Source organism: Sinocyclocheilus grahami, unplaced genomic scaffold (assembly GCF_001515645.1).
Source record: "Sinocyclocheilus grahami isolate Dianchi unplaced genomic scaffold, SAMN03320097.WGS_v1.1 scaffold11.1, whole genome shotgun sequence".
NCBI lineage: Eukaryota > Metazoa > Chordata > Actinopteri > Cypriniformes > Cyprinidae > Sinocyclocheilus > Sinocyclocheilus grahami.
Window position 1 is genome coordinate 1336909 of NW_015505190.1, and position 19254 is coordinate 1356162.

The 19254-nt window shown below is 37.8% G+C and overlaps 1 protein-coding gene across 3 annotated transcripts in view; it reads right to left on the bottom strand.

Moving 5' to 3' along the window:
• Positions 1 to 392: 392 nt before the first annotated feature.
• The window catches only part of LOC107595194 (cell adhesion molecule 4), a 167974-nt gene continuing 149112 nt past the window's right edge, over positions 393 to 19254 (bottom strand). For all 3 annotated transcript variants that reach the window (XM_016285548.1, XM_016285556.1, XM_016285541.1), the window contains exons 7-8: positions 8181 to 8309; positions 393 to 1968 (exon numbers count right to left, since the gene is read on the bottom strand). In XM_016285548.1, the coding sequence (XP_016141034.1) occupies positions 1859 to 1968; positions 8181 to 8309 (239 nt within the window). In that variant the 3' untranslated portion in view covers positions 393 to 1858. The remainder of the gene's footprint in view (positions 1969 to 8180; positions 8310 to 19254) is intronic.

Below are 19254 nucleotides of genomic sequence, written 5' to 3' on the forward strand. Positions count from 1 at the left end.
GAATGAAAGAGAAGAGAGAAAAGTGGGTACACGGTTGTTTCTACTGGTAAAACTAAAGCATGGGAAGTATACAATTTATAACATTTACAATTATAATAACAGTAAGAATAATAAGAATAACAACAACGACGATCATAATAGTCCAAATAATAATTAATAAAAACAATTAAGACCTCTGATATCTTTTAAAGACAAACGAAATATATATATTTTTTGAATTTGTATTTATTTATTTTTTTTAAAGATGACGTAACAGTAGTTTGTTCAGTTTTGCACCTCTAAGCTAATATTCTGTGTTAGTACGATAGCATCGCTGGGTAATGCGCGCAAAAGTAAATGTGTTTTTTTTTTCTTAAAAGAGTCATTTAACGTACTTTTTCATACAAATAATGTTTGTCGTGCTTGGTATCTTTCCCCTATAAAGATGTACAGTTAGCTATATCAACAGCGACGCAAAGACTACAAAATAAACAGGAAGTGAAAGACGGACAACTAGAAGGAAAGACACAAACAGGATCAAGAAGGAAATGACAGAAGTGAATGAAAGAGAAGAGAGAAAAGTGGGTACACGGTTGTTTCTACTGGTAAAACTAAAGCATGGGAAGTATACAATTTATAACATTTACAATTATAATAACAGTAAGAATAATAAGAATAACAACAACGACGATCATAATAGTCCAAATAATAATTAATAAAAACAATTAAGACCTCTGATATCTTTTAAAGACAAACGAAATATATATTTTTTTTGAATTTGTATTTATTTATTTTTTTTAAAGATGACGTAACAGTAGTTTGTTCAGTTTTGCACCTCTAAGCTAATATTCTGTGTTAGTACGATAGCATCGCTGGGTAATGCGCGCAAAAGTAAATGTTTTTTTTTCTTAAAAGAGTCATTTAACGTACTTTTTCATACAAATAATGACTTTAGAGATATGTTTCATTGTGTAAGCGTTTTCGTGTTGAGCAATCGAAAAAAAAAATATTTATATTGAAATTTCTGACATGTTCTCTACAAACTCCTTCCTGTTTTTTCTCACCCAAGTCGAGCTCCTCACGGTTTCACGTTTCCAATGACTTCGCGATAATTAAGCCCCTTTTTTACAATGTCAGAGTGAACGGTCTGCTCCAATTCATTCCTCTCATAAAAGAGAACATGTCTAATCCCTTAATTATTAACAAACAATAGTGGAGAGATAGTGGAGGGAGAGGAAGGAGCATCGGAGAGCGGGAAATCGAGAGTCATCGAGAGAGGATCAAAACGAGAGAAACTTTTTTTCACAAGTCAACAGGTTTTGGCCAACGTGAGCAGATAATGGAGTCGCCAGATGAAAAGCCCAGATGAATACTTTATGAGGACGGCTCTGAGCTCTCAGCGCTGTCATTGGTGGATTTATTGTCTACCAGCTCAGTCTCTGAGGCCCGAACGCTTTGGCAAATGCAGGGAATTTCAATTTGCTCACGTTGGGACATTCAATAGCTCATAAGCCCTTTGCGGCTTCCCACAGCGATGCCGTTTCACCCGGGTTATGGATCGGCCTGTTTTGAATGGACACTTTTCTCTCCTGGTCCTACAATTACAGCTAGTTGTCTATGGTACTCGCAAGTAAAAACAGAAAGAGTGTGTGTGATGGTCTCTTTCAATCATAATAATTATCCTCTCCTTCCGGCTCTCTCCACCCCGCTCCAATGTTGTCTCCATTCTCTCCTTCCCACTCCATCTTCATATGGCACGATTGTGATTCCCTCTGGTTGTCGTAGTGGTGGTGTGTGGGTCTGTTTTTGGGAATAGTGTGTGTTGCGGTGTGCACTCTGCAGAGGTCCAGTGTTTCTGAAGAGCTCCTCTAGGGCGGCGCTACAGTAGGTACTCCTTCTTGCCCTGGCTGGCATCATTACCGTTGAGGAACGCCTCCTGAACCTCACCGTGTTCATCCAACCCACTGGCCTCGTGAGTCAAATATGAACCTAGAGAGAAAGAAAGACAATTTCATCAGAATTAGGTTCATACTTCACTACAGGAATTAAAACAACAACAAAAAACATATTAAATCACTTGCCGAGTGCAATTAGATATATTTTCTATTAAAAACAGGACTTAATGTTGTCTTAATTATTGTCTGCTCCTGCTTTGATTTGCATCCAGTAGGGGACTGAGGCTGGTTGATATTTAATCATTAACTTTTAAAACATTTGACAACCCCAATAAAAAATGTGGTAAGCTGCCCCTACCTGACATTTATGAAAAATGCCTCTGTCCTGGTTTAGCCTTTTAGTTCAAATCACCCATCATTATATAATTGACTGAATACGTATAAGTGTGATCTATGTTCACTTTTCATACAACAACATTTATTAACAGCCGAATTCACAAAAAATCATTTAAATTTAAGAAGTGTTTGAAACCATCATACAAAAGCACAATTGGATTTTTGACACCTTTCTGAGATGTAAGCCTTGTGAAAACTTCCCCGTATCGGTATTAATTTTTGAATTATGTAGTATTATTCAAATATTCGATTTAAATACTTTAGATATTTAAATACTTATTATAAACAAGACAAAAACATAGAAATCTTAAATGAATGGTTCAGCCAAAAAATTGTCATCATTCCTTCACCTTTATGTAATTCCTATAAGTTAGTGTTGATTAATATTTGGAATTAGCTTAACTAGTTTTCATTTTAGTTAAATGTTTAGTAATTTTAAGTGCTTTTGTCATTTTTAAAAAAATATTTCTATTTAGCTTTATATTTATTTTAGTTTGAGTGATTTTAGTATATTTAATATATAATATATTTAGTACTAAACTTATTTTATTTCAGTTAGTTGCCAAGGCAACATTTCCAAAACTAACATTTGATAGTTTTTTTTTAGTTTTCATGTAATAATTATATTTTATTTTCAGATTTCAATTAATAAAATAATTAACTATAACAACACTGCCCCACATGACAACTAGCCCTCATGCCCATCCATATTTTTTATTTTTATTTTTATTTTTTTATCTTCTAAAGTATTCTCAGTGTATTCTAATTTGTATGCATAACAGTCTATAACTTTTGCACGTTCCCTCTTGTGTCTTCACCTACACCCGAGTGGCCTCAATCAGTATGTCTCAAACTAAACTGTCCCCTGGGGATTCATGCCGTTGTATTAGATCGCACAAATATAAACATTCATCATCACGTTTCTGACAGTTACAGCTTCTTTCGCAGGGCCAGCAAAAGTCATCTTACTGTAATTGGGGGGAACTTATGCAGATCAACTTTTAATTATTCACTAAATTCATTAGGAATAATCACCTCTGACATTTTGCTGCACAGTCAGTGACTTGGTACAGTGCGACTTTTTTATTCACATCATTATATGACGGTTTTGCCTCTGTGGCTGGGAGACAAATAACTGAAATAACTCGGGCAGAAGTGACTCTGTGGCACAGGCATGACACCGTTTAATTAAAAAAAATCGATCTTATGCACGTGCAATTTTGCTTTCCTAAAATGCAAGTGTGCAGCAGAGGCTGATGGGGCCATTAAAAACAGTGATGTCGTGGACCGCGCAAGACCAGCACAATGTATAAAGTATTCTCAGTGTATTCTAATTTGTATGCATAACAGTCTATAACTTTTGCACGTTCCCTCTTGTGTCTTCACCTACACCCGAGTGGCCTCAATCAGTATGTCTCAAACTAAACTGTCCCCTGGGGATTCATGCCGTTGTATTAGATCGCACAAATATAAACATTCATCATCACGTTTCTGACAGTTACAGCTTCTTTCGCAGGGCCAGCAAAAGTCATCTTACTGTAATTGGGGGGAACTTATGCAGATCAACTTTTAATTATTCACTAAATTCATTAGGAATAATCACCTCTGACATTTTGCTGCACAGTCAGTGACTTGGTACAGTGCGACTTTTTTATTCACATCATTATATGACAGTTTTGCCTCTGTGGCTGGGAGACAAATAACTGAAATAACTCGGGCAGAAGTGACTCTGTGGCACAGGCATGACACCGTTTAATTAAAAAAATCGATCTTATGCACGTGCAATTTTGCTTTCCTAAAATGCAAGTGTGCAGCAGAGGCTGATGGGGCCATTAAAAACAGTGATGTCGTGGACCGCGCAAGACCAGCACAATGTATCAGAGCTTAAATGTACCTCTTCCTCTGCCCTAAGATTAATCACTTCCATTCTGCCTTTCCAGCCACCCCAAGGTTAGACAGGATCAACCCTAATGCTCTCTGTCTCTGCACCGATGGGTGAACTAACTGCATGTGATTTTGATTGGCAGGTGAGCTCGGGTTCCTCTGCGCCCTCTGCCTCCGCCCCAATTTGCGGGTGCCGTGATCTTTATTGGAAACGGTGACACACAGAGATGGCCAGAAGTTCTTAAAGAGTTCAGGGCAGAGGTAATTAAGTTTTCTTTATAGATTCGCCACGATATGGTTGACGAAAAACGGCAATTAAACATGAGGACCGTGCCCACATTTCCCTGGGCTACATCTCTATATCACAGGACTGGCACAGTCCTCTGAAGACGTTCGTTCTTTCTTTCTTTCTTTTTTTTTTTCATCTGAACCCATTTACACAAATATATGTGCCCTCAGGAATCAAAAAAAGAAGAAAACACCTACACCAACTATTCTCTCCTCCTGATTTCTTTACTCATCCGTTACATCACCTTAGGGGTGGGTGGCATGATCAAAATCTCCAACAGGATCACTAGTGCGATACTGGTTTAATACAACAGTTCCATAACCAAAAAGATAATACAAGTAACCTACATTTCAGACCACATTTGACCAGTTTTGATCTCTTTATCCCCAACCAAGAGACAATTTCCAAAAGATGAAATGCAATTCAGAAACAAAGTAACAGTAAAAAAAAAAAAGTAATATTATAACTAAAACACTACTGCTCAAAAGTTTGTGGTTGTAACATTTCCACCAAGGTTGCATTTATTTGATCAAAAATACACTAAAACCGTAATATAGTGAAATATTATTGCAATTTAAAATAACTGTTCTCTTTTTTTAATGCATTCAAAAATATTTATTCCTGTGATGGCAAAGCTGAATTTTCAGCAGCTATTACGCCATTCTTCAGTCACATGCTCCTTCAGAAATCATTCTAATCTGCTGATTTGCACCTTGTTATCAATGTTGAAAACAGCTGTGCTGCTTAAGGAAGAACATTTATTAGAAATAGAAAACGTTTATAATATTATAAATGTCTTTACTTTCATTTTTGATCAAATTTATGTGTCCTTGCTGAATTAAAAGTATTAATTTCTTTAAAAAACAAACAAACAAAAAATATCTTTGATCTGTAGAGCTTGTAACTAATATTCCAAAAACTCTGAATCTAAATAATATTCAAAATACTCATGCATTTCTTGCTTATATACATCCTTTATTCATCCTCACATCTCGCTCTGTATTTTCACATTACTCAGTGTACATTACGCACCCTGTTTGATCACTGATAAGAATCCACTGCAGTATTAAAGCGCCCCTATTATGCCATTTCCAATATTGCCTTTCATGCAGTGTGTAATGTAGCTATATGTGAATGTAAACGATCTGCAAAGTTGTAAAGCTGAAAGCGCACGATAAATAAAGTTATTGTCTCCCAAAATAAAGAATGGACTCTGAACAGCTGAAACGAGTCGTTAGTCATTCTAATCCCACTTCCGTGACGGCTACACGTCACGGGGTATCTTATGCACGTGCAATTTTGCTTTCCTAAAATGCAAGTGTGCAGCAGAGGCTGATGGGGCCATTAAAAACAGTGATGTCGTGGACCGCGCAAGACCAGCACAATGTATCAGAGCTTAAATGTACCTCTTCCTCTGCCCTAAGATTAATCACTTCCATTCTGCCTTTCCAGTCACCCCACGGTTAGACAACCCTAATGCTCTCTGTCTCTGCACCGATGGGTGAACTAACTGCATGTGATTTTGATTGGCAGGTGAGCTCGGGTTCCTCTGCGCCCTCTGCCTCCGCCCCAATTTGCGGGTGCCGTGATCTTTATTGGAAACGGTGACACACAGAGATGGCCAGAAGTTCTTAAAGAGTTCAGGGCAGAGGTAATTAAGTTTTCTTTATAGATTCGCCACGATATGGTTGACGAAAAACGGCAATTAAACATGAGGACCGTGCCCACATTTTCCTGGGCTACATCTCTATATCACAGGTCTGGCACAGTCCTCTGAAGACGTTCGTTCTTTCTTTCTTTCTTTTTTTTTTCATCTGAACACATTTACACAAATATATGTGCCCTCAGGAATCAAAAAAAGAAGAAAACACCTACACCAACTATTCTCTCCTCCTGATTTCTTTACTCATCCGTTACATCACCTTAGGGGTGGGTGGCATGATCAAAATCTCCAACAGGATCACTAGTGCGATACTGGTTTAATACAACAGTTCCATAACCAAAAAGATAATACAAGTAACCTACATTTCAGACCACATTTGACCAGTTTTGATCTCTTTATCCCCAACCAAGTAAACAGTAAAAAAAAAGTAATATTATAACTAAAACACTACTGCTCAAAAGTTTGTGGTTGTAACATTTCCACCAAGGTTGCATTTATTTGATCAAAAATACACTAAAACCGTAATATAGTGAAATATTATTGCAATTTAAAATAACTGTTCTCTTTTTTTAATGCATTCAAAAATATTTATTCCTGTGATGGCAAAGCTGAATTTTCAGCAGCTATTACGCCATTCTTCAGTCACATGCTCCTTCAGAAATCATTCTAATCTGCTGATTTGCACCTTGTTATCAATGTTGAAAACAGCTGTGCTGCTTAAGGAAGAACATTTATTAGAAATAGAAAACGTTTATAATATTATAAATGTCTTTACTTTCATTTTTGATCAAATTTATGTGTCCTTGCTGAATTAAAAGTATTAATTTCTTTAAAAAACAAACAAACAAAAAATATCTTTGATCTGTAGAGCTTGTAACTAATATTCCAAAAACTCTGAATCTAAATAATATTCAAAATACTCATGCATTTCTTGCTTATATACATCCTTTATTCATCCTCACATCTCGCTCTGTATTTTCACATTACTCAGTGTACATTACGCACCCTGTTTGATCACTGATAAGAATCCACTGCAGTATTAAAGCGCCCCTATTATGCCATTTCCAATATTGCCTTTCATGCAGTGTGTAATGTAGCTATATGTGAATGTAAACGATCTGCAAAGTTGTAAAGCTGAAAGCGCACGATAAATAAAGTTATTGTCTCCCAAAATAAAGAATGGACTCTGAACAGCTGAAACGAGTCGTTAGTCATTCTAATCCCACTTCCGTGACGGCTACACGTCACGGGGTAACACATTTGCATAATGCGCGCCTATGTTCTACGTTGGCCGGCCGCGAACAACTTGAGCCGATGACTGCTTCTCTAATCTCGGGGAGTTCAACGTGGGATTCACAAAACGCTTGCTGTTGAAAGATGGATCAGTATCCTGTTTATTTGGACCAGCTGCTCCACTGAATCACAACCTGTAAGTATGATAAATAATAGATGTTTATATTTTCTATAGAGCGTTCAAAATACAAAACTATTGAAATAGGCATATCGTTTCCGACACGTGCTGTACGCCGTAGACCAATCACAACAGACTAGGCCATCTGACCAGTCAGAGCAGAGCAGACGGAAAGGAGGGGTTTAGAGAGACTGAATCTTTGAACTGCTTTGAACGAATTGTTTGAGAATCTCTGGAAAATGAGGTGATATTAAATGCATATTTTGAGAAAACTAAAGCGTTTTTTGACCTTGCATGCATGTAATCCTATTGTAGGAGACTCCCAAAACAATATTAGGAACCGTAAAAATGGCATAATAGGGGCACTTTAACAGTAAAAATCTCTACAGAGTAATATTTCTACCATCATATAGTATTTTGTACAGCCCAACCTTATAACACCATCTACTACTGTCCTTTTTTCAATTCTTGTTCATGCTGGCTCTCACTGCACCAAACACCAACAAACTGGATGAATGATTGAACCTGGTTGATGTTGGTGCAGTGTGAACCAGCCTTTATCTTCCCCAGACACTCTCTCTACCGCCTGGATATTTGTTACTTCCTCCCTCTCCTCAGAAGGTGAGGTGCCACATGTCAGTGTTTGTGGAGAGAGGAGGTCACCTTTCTGTCGGACGGAGCACCAGATGGTGACGATGAGCACACAGATGACAGTGAAGACCAGCAGAGCCAGGATGCCCCCGATCATTGCATACGGAACGGCACTGTGGGTTTCCACCACTGCCCCGGGGTCTGAGACACACACAAAAAGGTTTCAGCTTTAGCATTTTAACTAAAAACAAGTGACTTGTGAAAACAAAGAAATCCCATTAGTGCACCGTTATTTTTATTGCTTGCATTTTATTAGTTAAAAGAGACAATGACTGCAGAGGAAAGATGCCATCGGAGTCTGTGTGTGAAGTTACAGTAATGTTTTTTTTACAGTAAAGTTTTACCTAAACTGACAGATAGGAAACAGTGAGAGGCAGAGACACTCAGAATCATCAACACATGAGGCTGGACAGCATCCTTAAATATTTAACAACCTGTTTACACCACACACCGGTGGGTAGAAAAGCAAAATAGGAGAGATGGAGACTGAGTGAATGAAAGAAACAGAGAGACACATAGATAGAGAGAGCAGAAGAGAGAAAGTGACATACAAAACGAGTACAATGCCAAGAAAGAGTGAGGAAGGAAAGTGCTGTATGTTTGAGCGTGGGGCAAATGTCAACACCAATCAGAAAAGTTTTCACGAGTGCCTGAAAAACAACCCTAGTAAAAACGTAATACATTTAAAATACATTTCTTTCATACCAAGTGGTTCAAATCTTTTAACACATTTACTGCTAGAGACTTACTCATATAAAAATGATAATTAAACAGTATTTGGAGTACTACTTGTGCATAATGCATTTCTTAATATTAAGCCTAAAATGGGTTTGTGTAATGTCACTATTGATGAGAATTGTATGATATTTGAATAATATTGGCCTTTAAATGCAAGATATTTAAAGTGTACCTGAACACCAGATGGTGACGATGAGCACACAGATGACAGTGAAGACCAGCAGAGCCAGGATACCCCCAATCATTGCATACGGAACGGCACTGTGGGTTTCCACCACTGCCCCGGGGTCTGAGACACACACAAAAAGGTTTCAGCTTTAGCATTTTAACTAAAAACAAGTGACTTGTGAAAACAAAGAAATCCCATTAGTGCACCAGAATTGTTGTTTCTGCGCGAAGTATCTCTTTAACAAACATGCTCACTATGAACCCTCCTTGGGAAGAAAATTCTCACACAGCTCTTTTCTTTGAAATTGTTCAAACTTTTGTGTTTCGCTGAACAGCATATGGATCTGAAACCACCAGAGTGAGTAAACAATGTCTTTTTTTTTTTTAAATATGAAATTAAAGGTAAAGTGTGTAATAATGTTTGCTTTCAAAAACAATTCCTGTCTTCTATTGGTAAGCCAAACTGATAACCCCGCCCCCAAGCTCACACCATTGGTTGAGCTGATGTTGCTGTGTGGTCCAGATTTTCAAACAAACAAAACAATGGTTTCACCACAGAGACCCAGTGTTTACATTTTCTAAGGGAAATAAACCTACAAATGGCTTTACTTACAGTTGTCTCTGCATATTAAGCTGGGATAAGAGAAAGTATTTAAACATCAAAAAAATTACACACTTCACCTTCACCGCAAATGCTTCAGAAACAGCGGGAGAGCTGGAGAGGGAGGTCGCCTTTGAACAGGCTGTCGAGTAACATTTCATTAGGAGTCCGTTTCAGAGACGATGAAAAATGAACGCTGCTCCCTGCCTCACGCACACTTTTCAGGGAACCAGCCACCCGGTGCTGAGGAAGTGACATTAGAGAGCGTCTCTTGCTTCTACTTGTAATTGTCTTTCTCTTCTATTCTGTTCTGGAAAACACAGTCTTTATCCCTTCAATTCTTGCTGGACATTGAAGACAGCAAACATTGCCAGTCAGAAAGAGGAAGAGCAAGAAATGAGAAAAAGGTGTATGTGAGAGAATATGAAATATAGAGCCATCAAAAAAAGCATCATTGATTCAATGACTGTGCACTTTGAGGTGCATGAAATGGAAATGTTAGAAAATGCATCTGATCTCTTCTGCAGGTCAGTGTGTTGGAGCTGCGGTGTGAGGTTTGTGCAGTGTTGCGTGATGTTGATGTCTTGCGGTACAGTGAAGTCTCTTAGTAGTTCTGTCAGGTGGGAGGATCAAGGGCTTCCGTCTGACCTGACCTCACTTCCCACAACATCATGAATGACAAGTGATGCTGTGTAGAGCCAGGCCTCTTTTAAAGGGTCATTGTGTCTTTTTTTTTGCTCTCTTTCTTGCTCTCTCTTTAAGCATGTGTTTCTTCATCTGTTCTCAGGCTCTTAAATTCTAACGAAAAACAAGGCGCAGCAGCTGAGTAGATCCTCTGGAGAGCGGCGCTAGTGCTTCAGATGACAAGGGCACTTGGAAGACAATAGGATTGTGTGCACATGCATCTAAAGGAACATTAATAAACACAAAACATGAATGAGAAGAAGAGAAGTTAGGCGATTTAGCAGGAGAAAACATATGGAACCAAGCTGGTTTCAAAGTAAGCATTGGAGCAGAGCCGTCAGGGAGGAATTAGCATATGTTTAGGTGGAGAATGAGGTGAAAGACAATTAAAAAAACTGGATTTGCATTTCCTGAAGGAAATAACAGTGCTTGCAAAGCCAGCAAACAGTAATGTTAAAATTTAGGCTACATATTCGCCTACATATACTGTGCCCTCAAAGTATGTCCTCATTTTGTGAAGAAAAGGTATATGTTTTTGGGACATACTATCATGTCATAAAATTGTGTTTTTGATGGCCAATCTGTCTCATAGTTATATGCATCCTATTAGCGTAAACTGGCCTGTCAATCATCTTGTCAAAGGTAACATCCACATTTAATTTAATTTCTTACCATATAGGAGAAAAAAGTAGAACATTGATTTTCCAGTCGTAGAACTTTCATGCAGAGAACTCTCCCTCATGTGTTTGCATAATGTTTATGAACGTTTATAAAGTTTATGGCCAAACCTATATTTATTATAAGAAATTATGATCCACACTCACGAGAACAATCTTCTTTTTTCTTTTATTTTACATTCATTACTGATGGGAAAAGTTTGTGCAAAGAGATAAACAGCGCAAATCGCTCGATCCATTCAGAAATGACACAGAATTGTGTTATACAGTTGTGTGATATACATTGCCAGTCAGAAAGAGGAAGAGCAAGAAATGAGAAAAAGGTGTATGTGAGAGAATATGAAATATAGAGCCATCAAAAAAAGCATCATTGATTCAATGACTGTGCACTTTGAGGTGCATGAAATGGAAATGTTAGAAAATGCATCTGATCTCTTCTGCAGGTCAGTGTGTTGGAGCTGCGGTGTGAGGTTTGTGCAGTGTTGCGTGATGTTGATGTCTTGCGGTACAGTGAAGTCTCTTAGTAGTTCTGTCAGGTGGGAGGATTAAGGGCTTCCGTCTGACCTGACCTCACTTCCCACAACATCATGAATGACAAGTGATGCTGTATAGAGCCAGGCCTCTTTTAAAGGGTCATTGTGTCTTTTTTTTGCTCTCTTTCTTGCTCTCTCTTTAAGCATGTGTTTCTTCATCTGTTCTCAGGCTCTTAAATTCTAACGAAAAACAAGGCGCAGCAGCTGAGTAGATCCTCTGGAGAGCGGTGCTAGCGCTTCAGATGACAAGGGCACTTGGAAGACAATAGGATTGTGTGCACATGCATCTAAAGGAACATTAATAAACACAAAACATGAATGAGAAGAAGAGAAGCTAGGCGATTTAGCAGGAGAAAACATATGGAACCAAGCTGGTTTCAAAGTAAGCATTGGAGCAGAGCCGTCAGGGAGGAATTAGCATATGTTTAGGTGGAGAATGAGGTGAAAGACAATTAAAAAAACTGGATTTGCATTTCCTGAAGGAAATAACAGTGCTTGCAAAGCCAGCAAACAGTAATGTTAAAATTTAGGCTACATATTCGCCTACATATACTGTGCCCTCAAAGTATGTCCTCATTTTGTGAAGAAAAGGTATATGTTTTTGGGACATACTATCATGTCATAAAATTGTGTTTTTGATGGCCAATCTGTCGCATAGTTATATGCATCCTATTAGCGTAAACTGGCCTGTCAATCATCTTGTCAAAGGTAACATCCACATTTAATTTAATTTCTTACCATATAGGAGAAAAAAGTAGAACATTGATTTTCCAGTCGTAGAACTTTCATGCAGAGAACTCTCCCTCATGTGTTTGCATAATGTTTATGAACGTTTATAAAGTTTATGGCCAAACCTATATTTATTATAAGAAATTATGATCCACACTCACGAGAACAATCTTCTTTTTTCTTTTATTTTACATTCATTACTGATGGGAAAAGTTTGTGCAAAGAGATAAACAGCGCAAATCGCTCGATCCATTCAGAAATGACACAGAATTGTGTTATACAGTTGTGTGATATGACAACATTAAACATGAAAACATGAAAACAGCCACTACAAGGTAAAATGCATGTAAACAAACTGCAATGTAAACAAACTTTAATAGCTTATTTCTCTTTAAATGTTTCATTCTAATAAATTTTAATTTAAGTAAAATGTTAATTCAGTTTTGTAACATTCTACAAAATATATTTTGTGTTTTACAGAAGAAAGTAAGTCATACAGGTTTGGAAAGACATCAGGGTGAGGAAAGGATGATAGCATTTATTAGCAGTAATGGCGGGCGCACTGGTTTCCTTTGCATTGAAGCAATAACGAAAAAGAAAATGCCTGAAGACTCGCACCGTGTCTACACAAGATGCGACAAAATACTATAGAATCCATTATAATCGGTGATGTGGCCTACACTGGATGTGGCGCAGCACAGCACGACAAATCCCCGACAGTAAACTGATGCCTCGTTCTATTTATGACATAGGCCTACTGTTTGACAAAGTACAAATGATTTGCAATGGTCACTTTGTCACATCCAGTGTGGACAGCCTCAAGCTGTTGGCTTACCTCCGGCCTTTATTTCATTATCTATTTGCTTAATTTTTTTTGGCTAGTAGAAATTATGAATGGTCGGTAACTTAAAAATTTAGTAGCCAAATTGGCTGGTGAGTGAAAAAGTTTATTTCAAACCCTGGTTGTGGGCAATATTAGCCAATATTCTGCACTTTGAATTTTCACAGGAAATAACTGATCCTCCGGGTACCTTTGGGATACTCATTTACATACCATGTTTGGGACAGACTCATTTTAATTTCGAATACTATTTAGGATGGATAGTATGCGAATCGGGATGCAGCACAACTGGAGTTCAGTATGCACATACACTATATGGACAAAAGTATTGGGACACCCCCTTCTAATGAACAGGTTTGACTACTTTAGTCATTTCCATGAGTACAAATCTTAATGTTAAAGCATATAATGATATTCTATGGCATTCTGTGCTTCTAATTTTATAGCAACAGTTTGGACAGGACCCTTTCCTATTCTAACTTGACAATGCCTCTGTGTATAAGGAAAGGTTCAAAAAGAAATGATTGATTGAGTCAGCGTGGAAGAACTTGACTGGTCTGCAGAAAGCCAAGTTCTAATCCCAGCTGAACACCTCTAGTGTGACTTTAAATGCAAACCTTGACCCAAAAACTCATCACCAAACAGCAGTGACTTGTACATATGGGTACAGTCATTTTAGACACTTTCAAAACTGTTGCAACAGAGATGGAAATACAATTTTTAAATGCATGAATTATGTTTCCATCTTTGTTGCCACAGTTTTGGAAGTGCCTTTTTCTGTTCTAAAAAAGGGGGTGTCCCAATACTTTTGTCCATATAGTGTATGTACAAGTCACTGGTGTTTGTTGATGAGATTTTGGCTCAAGGTCTGCATTTAAAGTCACACCAGAGGCGTTCGGCTGGGATTCTGCAGACCAGTCAAGTTCTTCCACACTGACTCAATCAATCATTTCTTTTTGAACCTTGCCTTATACACAGAGGCATTGTCATGTTAGAATAGAAAAGGGTCCTGTCCCAACTGTTGCTATAAAATTAGAAGCACACAATTCCCTAGAACATCATTATATGCTTAAACATTAAGATTTGTATTCATGGAAATTACTAAAGTAGGCAAACCTGTTCATTAGAAGGGGGTGTCACAATGCCTTTGTCTATACAGTGTATCACCATGATGTCACCAATCAATTACATTTAGAATGCTGAACATCTTATCAACATAAAGATGTGCTCATGCCATGTCGGAATTACCATAATTATGAGATTCTGACCTGTACTGTAAAAAAAAAAAACATTCACATCCTCACATAACATGTAAATGCGATTTGTAAATTCTGAAAGCTCCAATTTGTACCTTTCATGCAGCATCACACAGAAACATTCAAAATGCCAGTGAATTCAGCAGTCAATAGTAGTTAAGTAGTTATCTTGTATTACTTCTGTTTATAAATTCCAACAACTGACTATTGTAAACGTCTTAACGCAAGATCAATCTGAAAATAATAGAAAGACACAATACAATTTAATGTAGCTAGATCAGAGTTGGACAACTAATAGCAATTGTGCTGCTAAATAATCTAAATAAACTTTAAAAGTATATTAATAAGGCAGTTGCATAACATCTGTTTCTTGTTTTATTTGGGTTTTGTTTACTGATTACTTAATTTGCACAGATTCATGTTGCCGTTAATTGAGTTGAAATAGAAACGCATAATTCTGAGGACATGAAATGCTCTAAGTAGAATGTCTCGGTTGTCATATAGTAATTACTGTAATTACAACATGGCATGAATGCACCATTAGTCAATAGCACAACTGAATTAAATTTTTAAACAAATATAAACTTATTTATAACTACAATAACCAAAAACAGATTATATGAAGGGCTGACAGCAATTCACAACGACAAAGAAACCAGACATAGATTTTCAATAAAAGTTTCTTGAACCATTGAATGTATTTAAGTGCTGTCAACATATGGGCTTTCCAAGGCTATAGTGTTTAACAAAATTATCATCCATTCTAAGTGGTGGGTGTTTTGGATAAAGTCTCAAAAATGACTGATAAGTTTTCAATGGAATATATCACAGCCGCTGTGTGACTCTCCTTTGGAAATGAATGACTTTTGGTTTTATAGTTTGTCACATCAGTGAAAAGGCAGCATAAGGTTGAAATTATGAAGAAAACTATTTGCAAAACAAATGAAGCAAGCCGAAATAACTGCAGAAATTTGTGTAGAAGAATGAGAAGAGGAAAAATAAATATTAAGACAGTGCTCATTGTGCAAGCACTGTAATAAAACTGTCACTCATTCCACAAATGAAGAGGTTAGCCAATCACAACAGAGGTTGGTTACATAATTCTTACAGCTACAATAACACAAACACCCTGAATTATTCTAAGGGAAAGAAAGAAATTTCAATGTAGTCATGCAAAACTAAAGTATGACTATTTTTGGTGCAATAAACTAACATTAAGTGCACCCCAGGGGGAAAAAAAGGGAGGTAAAAGGGAAGTGAATAATGTAATGGAGATGAGGTAAGGTGAGGTGATGGAAGAAAGGTTACCTTGGTATTCCTTTGTAAAGCTGGAGGATGGAAGGTGAGCGATGGCAGGATGAGATTTGGGAGGGACAGACACTACAAGGGAATGGATTTACAACAGGGTTATTTACGAGCTACTGCAGCTACATACAAGCACATGCAGGGGAATACACATGCAAAATGAGGCCTATCAGTGTGTGAGTGAGTGTATGAGTGTGTGAGCAAGAGATAAACCATGATGTTCATGAATTACACCCCTCGGCCGGGGTCAAGGGTCTCTTTGCGGGTAACATCTCCAGCCAGCAGGGTGCAGCATCTTCCTGTTCCACCCTTTCATCTCTCACCACTGCAAAATACTGCAGTTACCGTGCACCCTGGGCTCAGCTCTCTCTCTCACTGTAATCTTCAATCCCTCCGTCCCAAAGATCATCAATCTTACGGCTCTGCTCACCATCCTCCACACCTCTAATATACGCACTAGCCTCATCGCTCTTTCTCGCCCCATCTCGCTCCTGTTGCAGCCTCGCAGCTACTCTCTCCTCCATCTGCATATGGGTCTACCAGCTTTTTATGCAACAAAGAGCAGCACCACAGTTTTCGGTTGTGTATGTGTGTGGGCTTCAACATTCCGAGGGATTAACAGCTTGGTACCAGACCGATCAATATCCCAAGACCACCATGACTCTTCAGAAAGAGAAGGCCTGCTAATCATCCCTCTCATTCCTCTTCTCTCAATTCCTCTTATCTTTCTCTGTAGCAAAAGATCTCATATTTTGAACCCAACAGTTCAGATATTTAAAGGTACAGTTTCCTCAAAAACTATTTTTGAAGGAATAATTATTTTAAAAATTACTCTTAAATGGACGGTTGACCCAAAAATGTGAATTCTGTCATTATTTACTCACGCTTAAGTCATTCCAAATCTTCCCATCCAACATAAATGGAGACATTCTTCAGACCATAAACAAAGACTGGCACAAAAGAACCATATGAGTTTCATAAATATTGAGCATACAACTAGTTCCAAGTCTTCTTACTATTGATTTGTGTAAGAAACTAAGCAAACGTTACATTGGGATTAATTGATATATCTATGAACCAATTCACTGAAAGGATACACAAATAAAAAAATAATTCACTCACAAATCAAAATAGCTGCTTCTCGCATGATCACAACACGTAAAAATAAAGAAAATTCACAAAATTGGGGATAACTCATCTGGTTTGGTCTGTTTCTCACATAATAACAGTATATTAGAAGACTTGGAGTATAGCACACAAATCATGTGGAGGATTTTATGTTATTTTATGGGGCTTTTGGATCCTTTTTAAGCTTGAAAGCTTCGGTCCCAATTTATTGTAATTGCATAAAAAGCGGCAGTCAAAATCTTTCCTTTTGTGCTCTACAGAAGAAAGAAAGCCATACAGGTTTGGAATGACATGTGGGTAAGTAAATAATGACCAAATTTTGTTTTGCTTGCCCTATTCTGTCATTCAGATCCTTTTTCTCATTACATTTCCTGTCCCTCTTTCCTTTCTCCTCTCTTTTCAGTGCTCCAACTTTTTCATCCATTACATTTTTCAGTTTTTCCTGCACTTTTCCCAAAACCAATCATTTAAAAGGCGTTTCTTCTTTCCTGCTTCCTGCACATCATTACGGCTCAGGCTGGAAGCTGATAAACATTTCATCACACAGATGTCTGGGTGAGTCACGTCAGCAATGTTGTTCTCTGCGTTTTTGGGACTCTGGGTTTTGTGCCACATTATAGCACCAAAGAAAGAGAGAGTGGCAGATCTTTAAGTTGTTCTAATCCTCCGTATACGGAGTCTGTAAATCCCACAGTCTCTCACCTCTCCCCTCTCAGCTCAAAGGCCAAGTCTCTGTCGTCAACTCGACACACTCCTCGATTCACCACGCTTAATATTCCTGTCATGACTATCCAAAGTTAAAATATGACATTTTCAATTACTATATCCCCTCTTGCTCATGCTTTCTTCTCCTTTTCCTGAGTTTCACTTCATTAATTAAGTGCCCATGTTGTTTCTTCCAATTAGAGCCACAGCTCATTACTGTGCTACATCTTTTTCTCTCTCCTGCGAGCAACGATGGCTCTCCTTCCATCTCTTTCTCCATCCATCCTTTCACTCATTTCAATCTCAGTGGTTCTCTAAGGTCGTTTGATTGTAATGGTTTTTATCGGCAGTGAGGTTCATCATGGGTAAGTACTGCTGCTGTTTTACATAAGCATGTCTCCAGGGGACTGTCCTTTGACCGCTTGACCACTGGACAAGCTGCATATGTGGAGGTGAGGAGTACACTACACACACACATATTCACATATGCTTTGCTTTATACAATATAGTTAATGGAGATTTAAAGCGTTAATGAAGATTTCTACCTTCTAATCTTCAATCTAGCACTGAGACACCTTTTACATTTTTGTATTTTCAATAAAGCATTATTTAGCATGTTTAAGACATTTTCCTTAGAGACTTTTGGCTGCTGCCTACAATGTAGGTGATTTCAGGTTTAGCAGTTCTTGTGTAGGCAAAACCTGAACCCACACAGATACATTGAAATAAATATATAAAAAGTAGTAGCACATTAAAATGCTTCTTGTGGGTTTGGTAAAAAAGTGTGTACCGAATATATATGCAAATGTAAAAGTTTCCAGACAGACAAAGATAACGCAGCACAGACAGGCGTACCTGTTGAGCCATGTGGTAAATACACACTTGGATATCAGTCAGCATAAATTGCAAAATTTCTGAAAAACAAAGTTTCCTCCTCCTCTGTCCTTTTGCCTTTCTCATTTCCCTATCTGTATCACCCTGATTCATTTTGTCTTTCCTGACTCATTTTATCCTCCAGTTTATAATCATCATTCTATTCGTATTGGCTGGTTGCTCCTCATTTTGCACTTCATGGTCACTTTAGACATAAAATAAATCAGTGATAAAAAAGTTTGTCAGTGCAAAGCAGCGAGATATAGAGATCAGCCTTCCTCCACCCTCTCGTGTCACTGTGACTGCTGACTCATCATCTCGATGGTTCTCCCTCATCCTCTATCAGCCTTCAGCAGTCAGCCATTTCTCTCTTTAAGTTGCAGTGAGCATGGGATTTCCAGCGGATGAAGCCTAAATACGCTGATACCTCTGAGAGTTAACACCAAATCTTGTTCATTTACTCCCACACAAACACATTAAATTGGAAGGTCTGTGTTCTGTGTAGAAGAGCAACGAAAGAAAGAAAAAGGAAGGAAGAAAGGAAGGAAGAGGGATAAAAAGGGGAAAAGATGGGGTGGTACAAAGCAAGTATTAAACCTAAGGAAGGAAATGAGAAATTAATGAAGGATGAAAACAAAGAAAGGAGTAAAGGAATGAAGGAAAAAATGATCAAAGAAAGAAAGAAAAATTAAGGAAGGTCAGAAAAACAATGGAAGGTAAGGACAAGAAGAAAGAAGGAGAGTTAGAAAAATAGAAGGAAAGGGGAAAAAAGGAAAGATGGAAGGAAGTAGGAACAAAGCAATTAATAAAGTAAGGAAGGAAAGAAAAATTGGAAGGATAGATGAAAA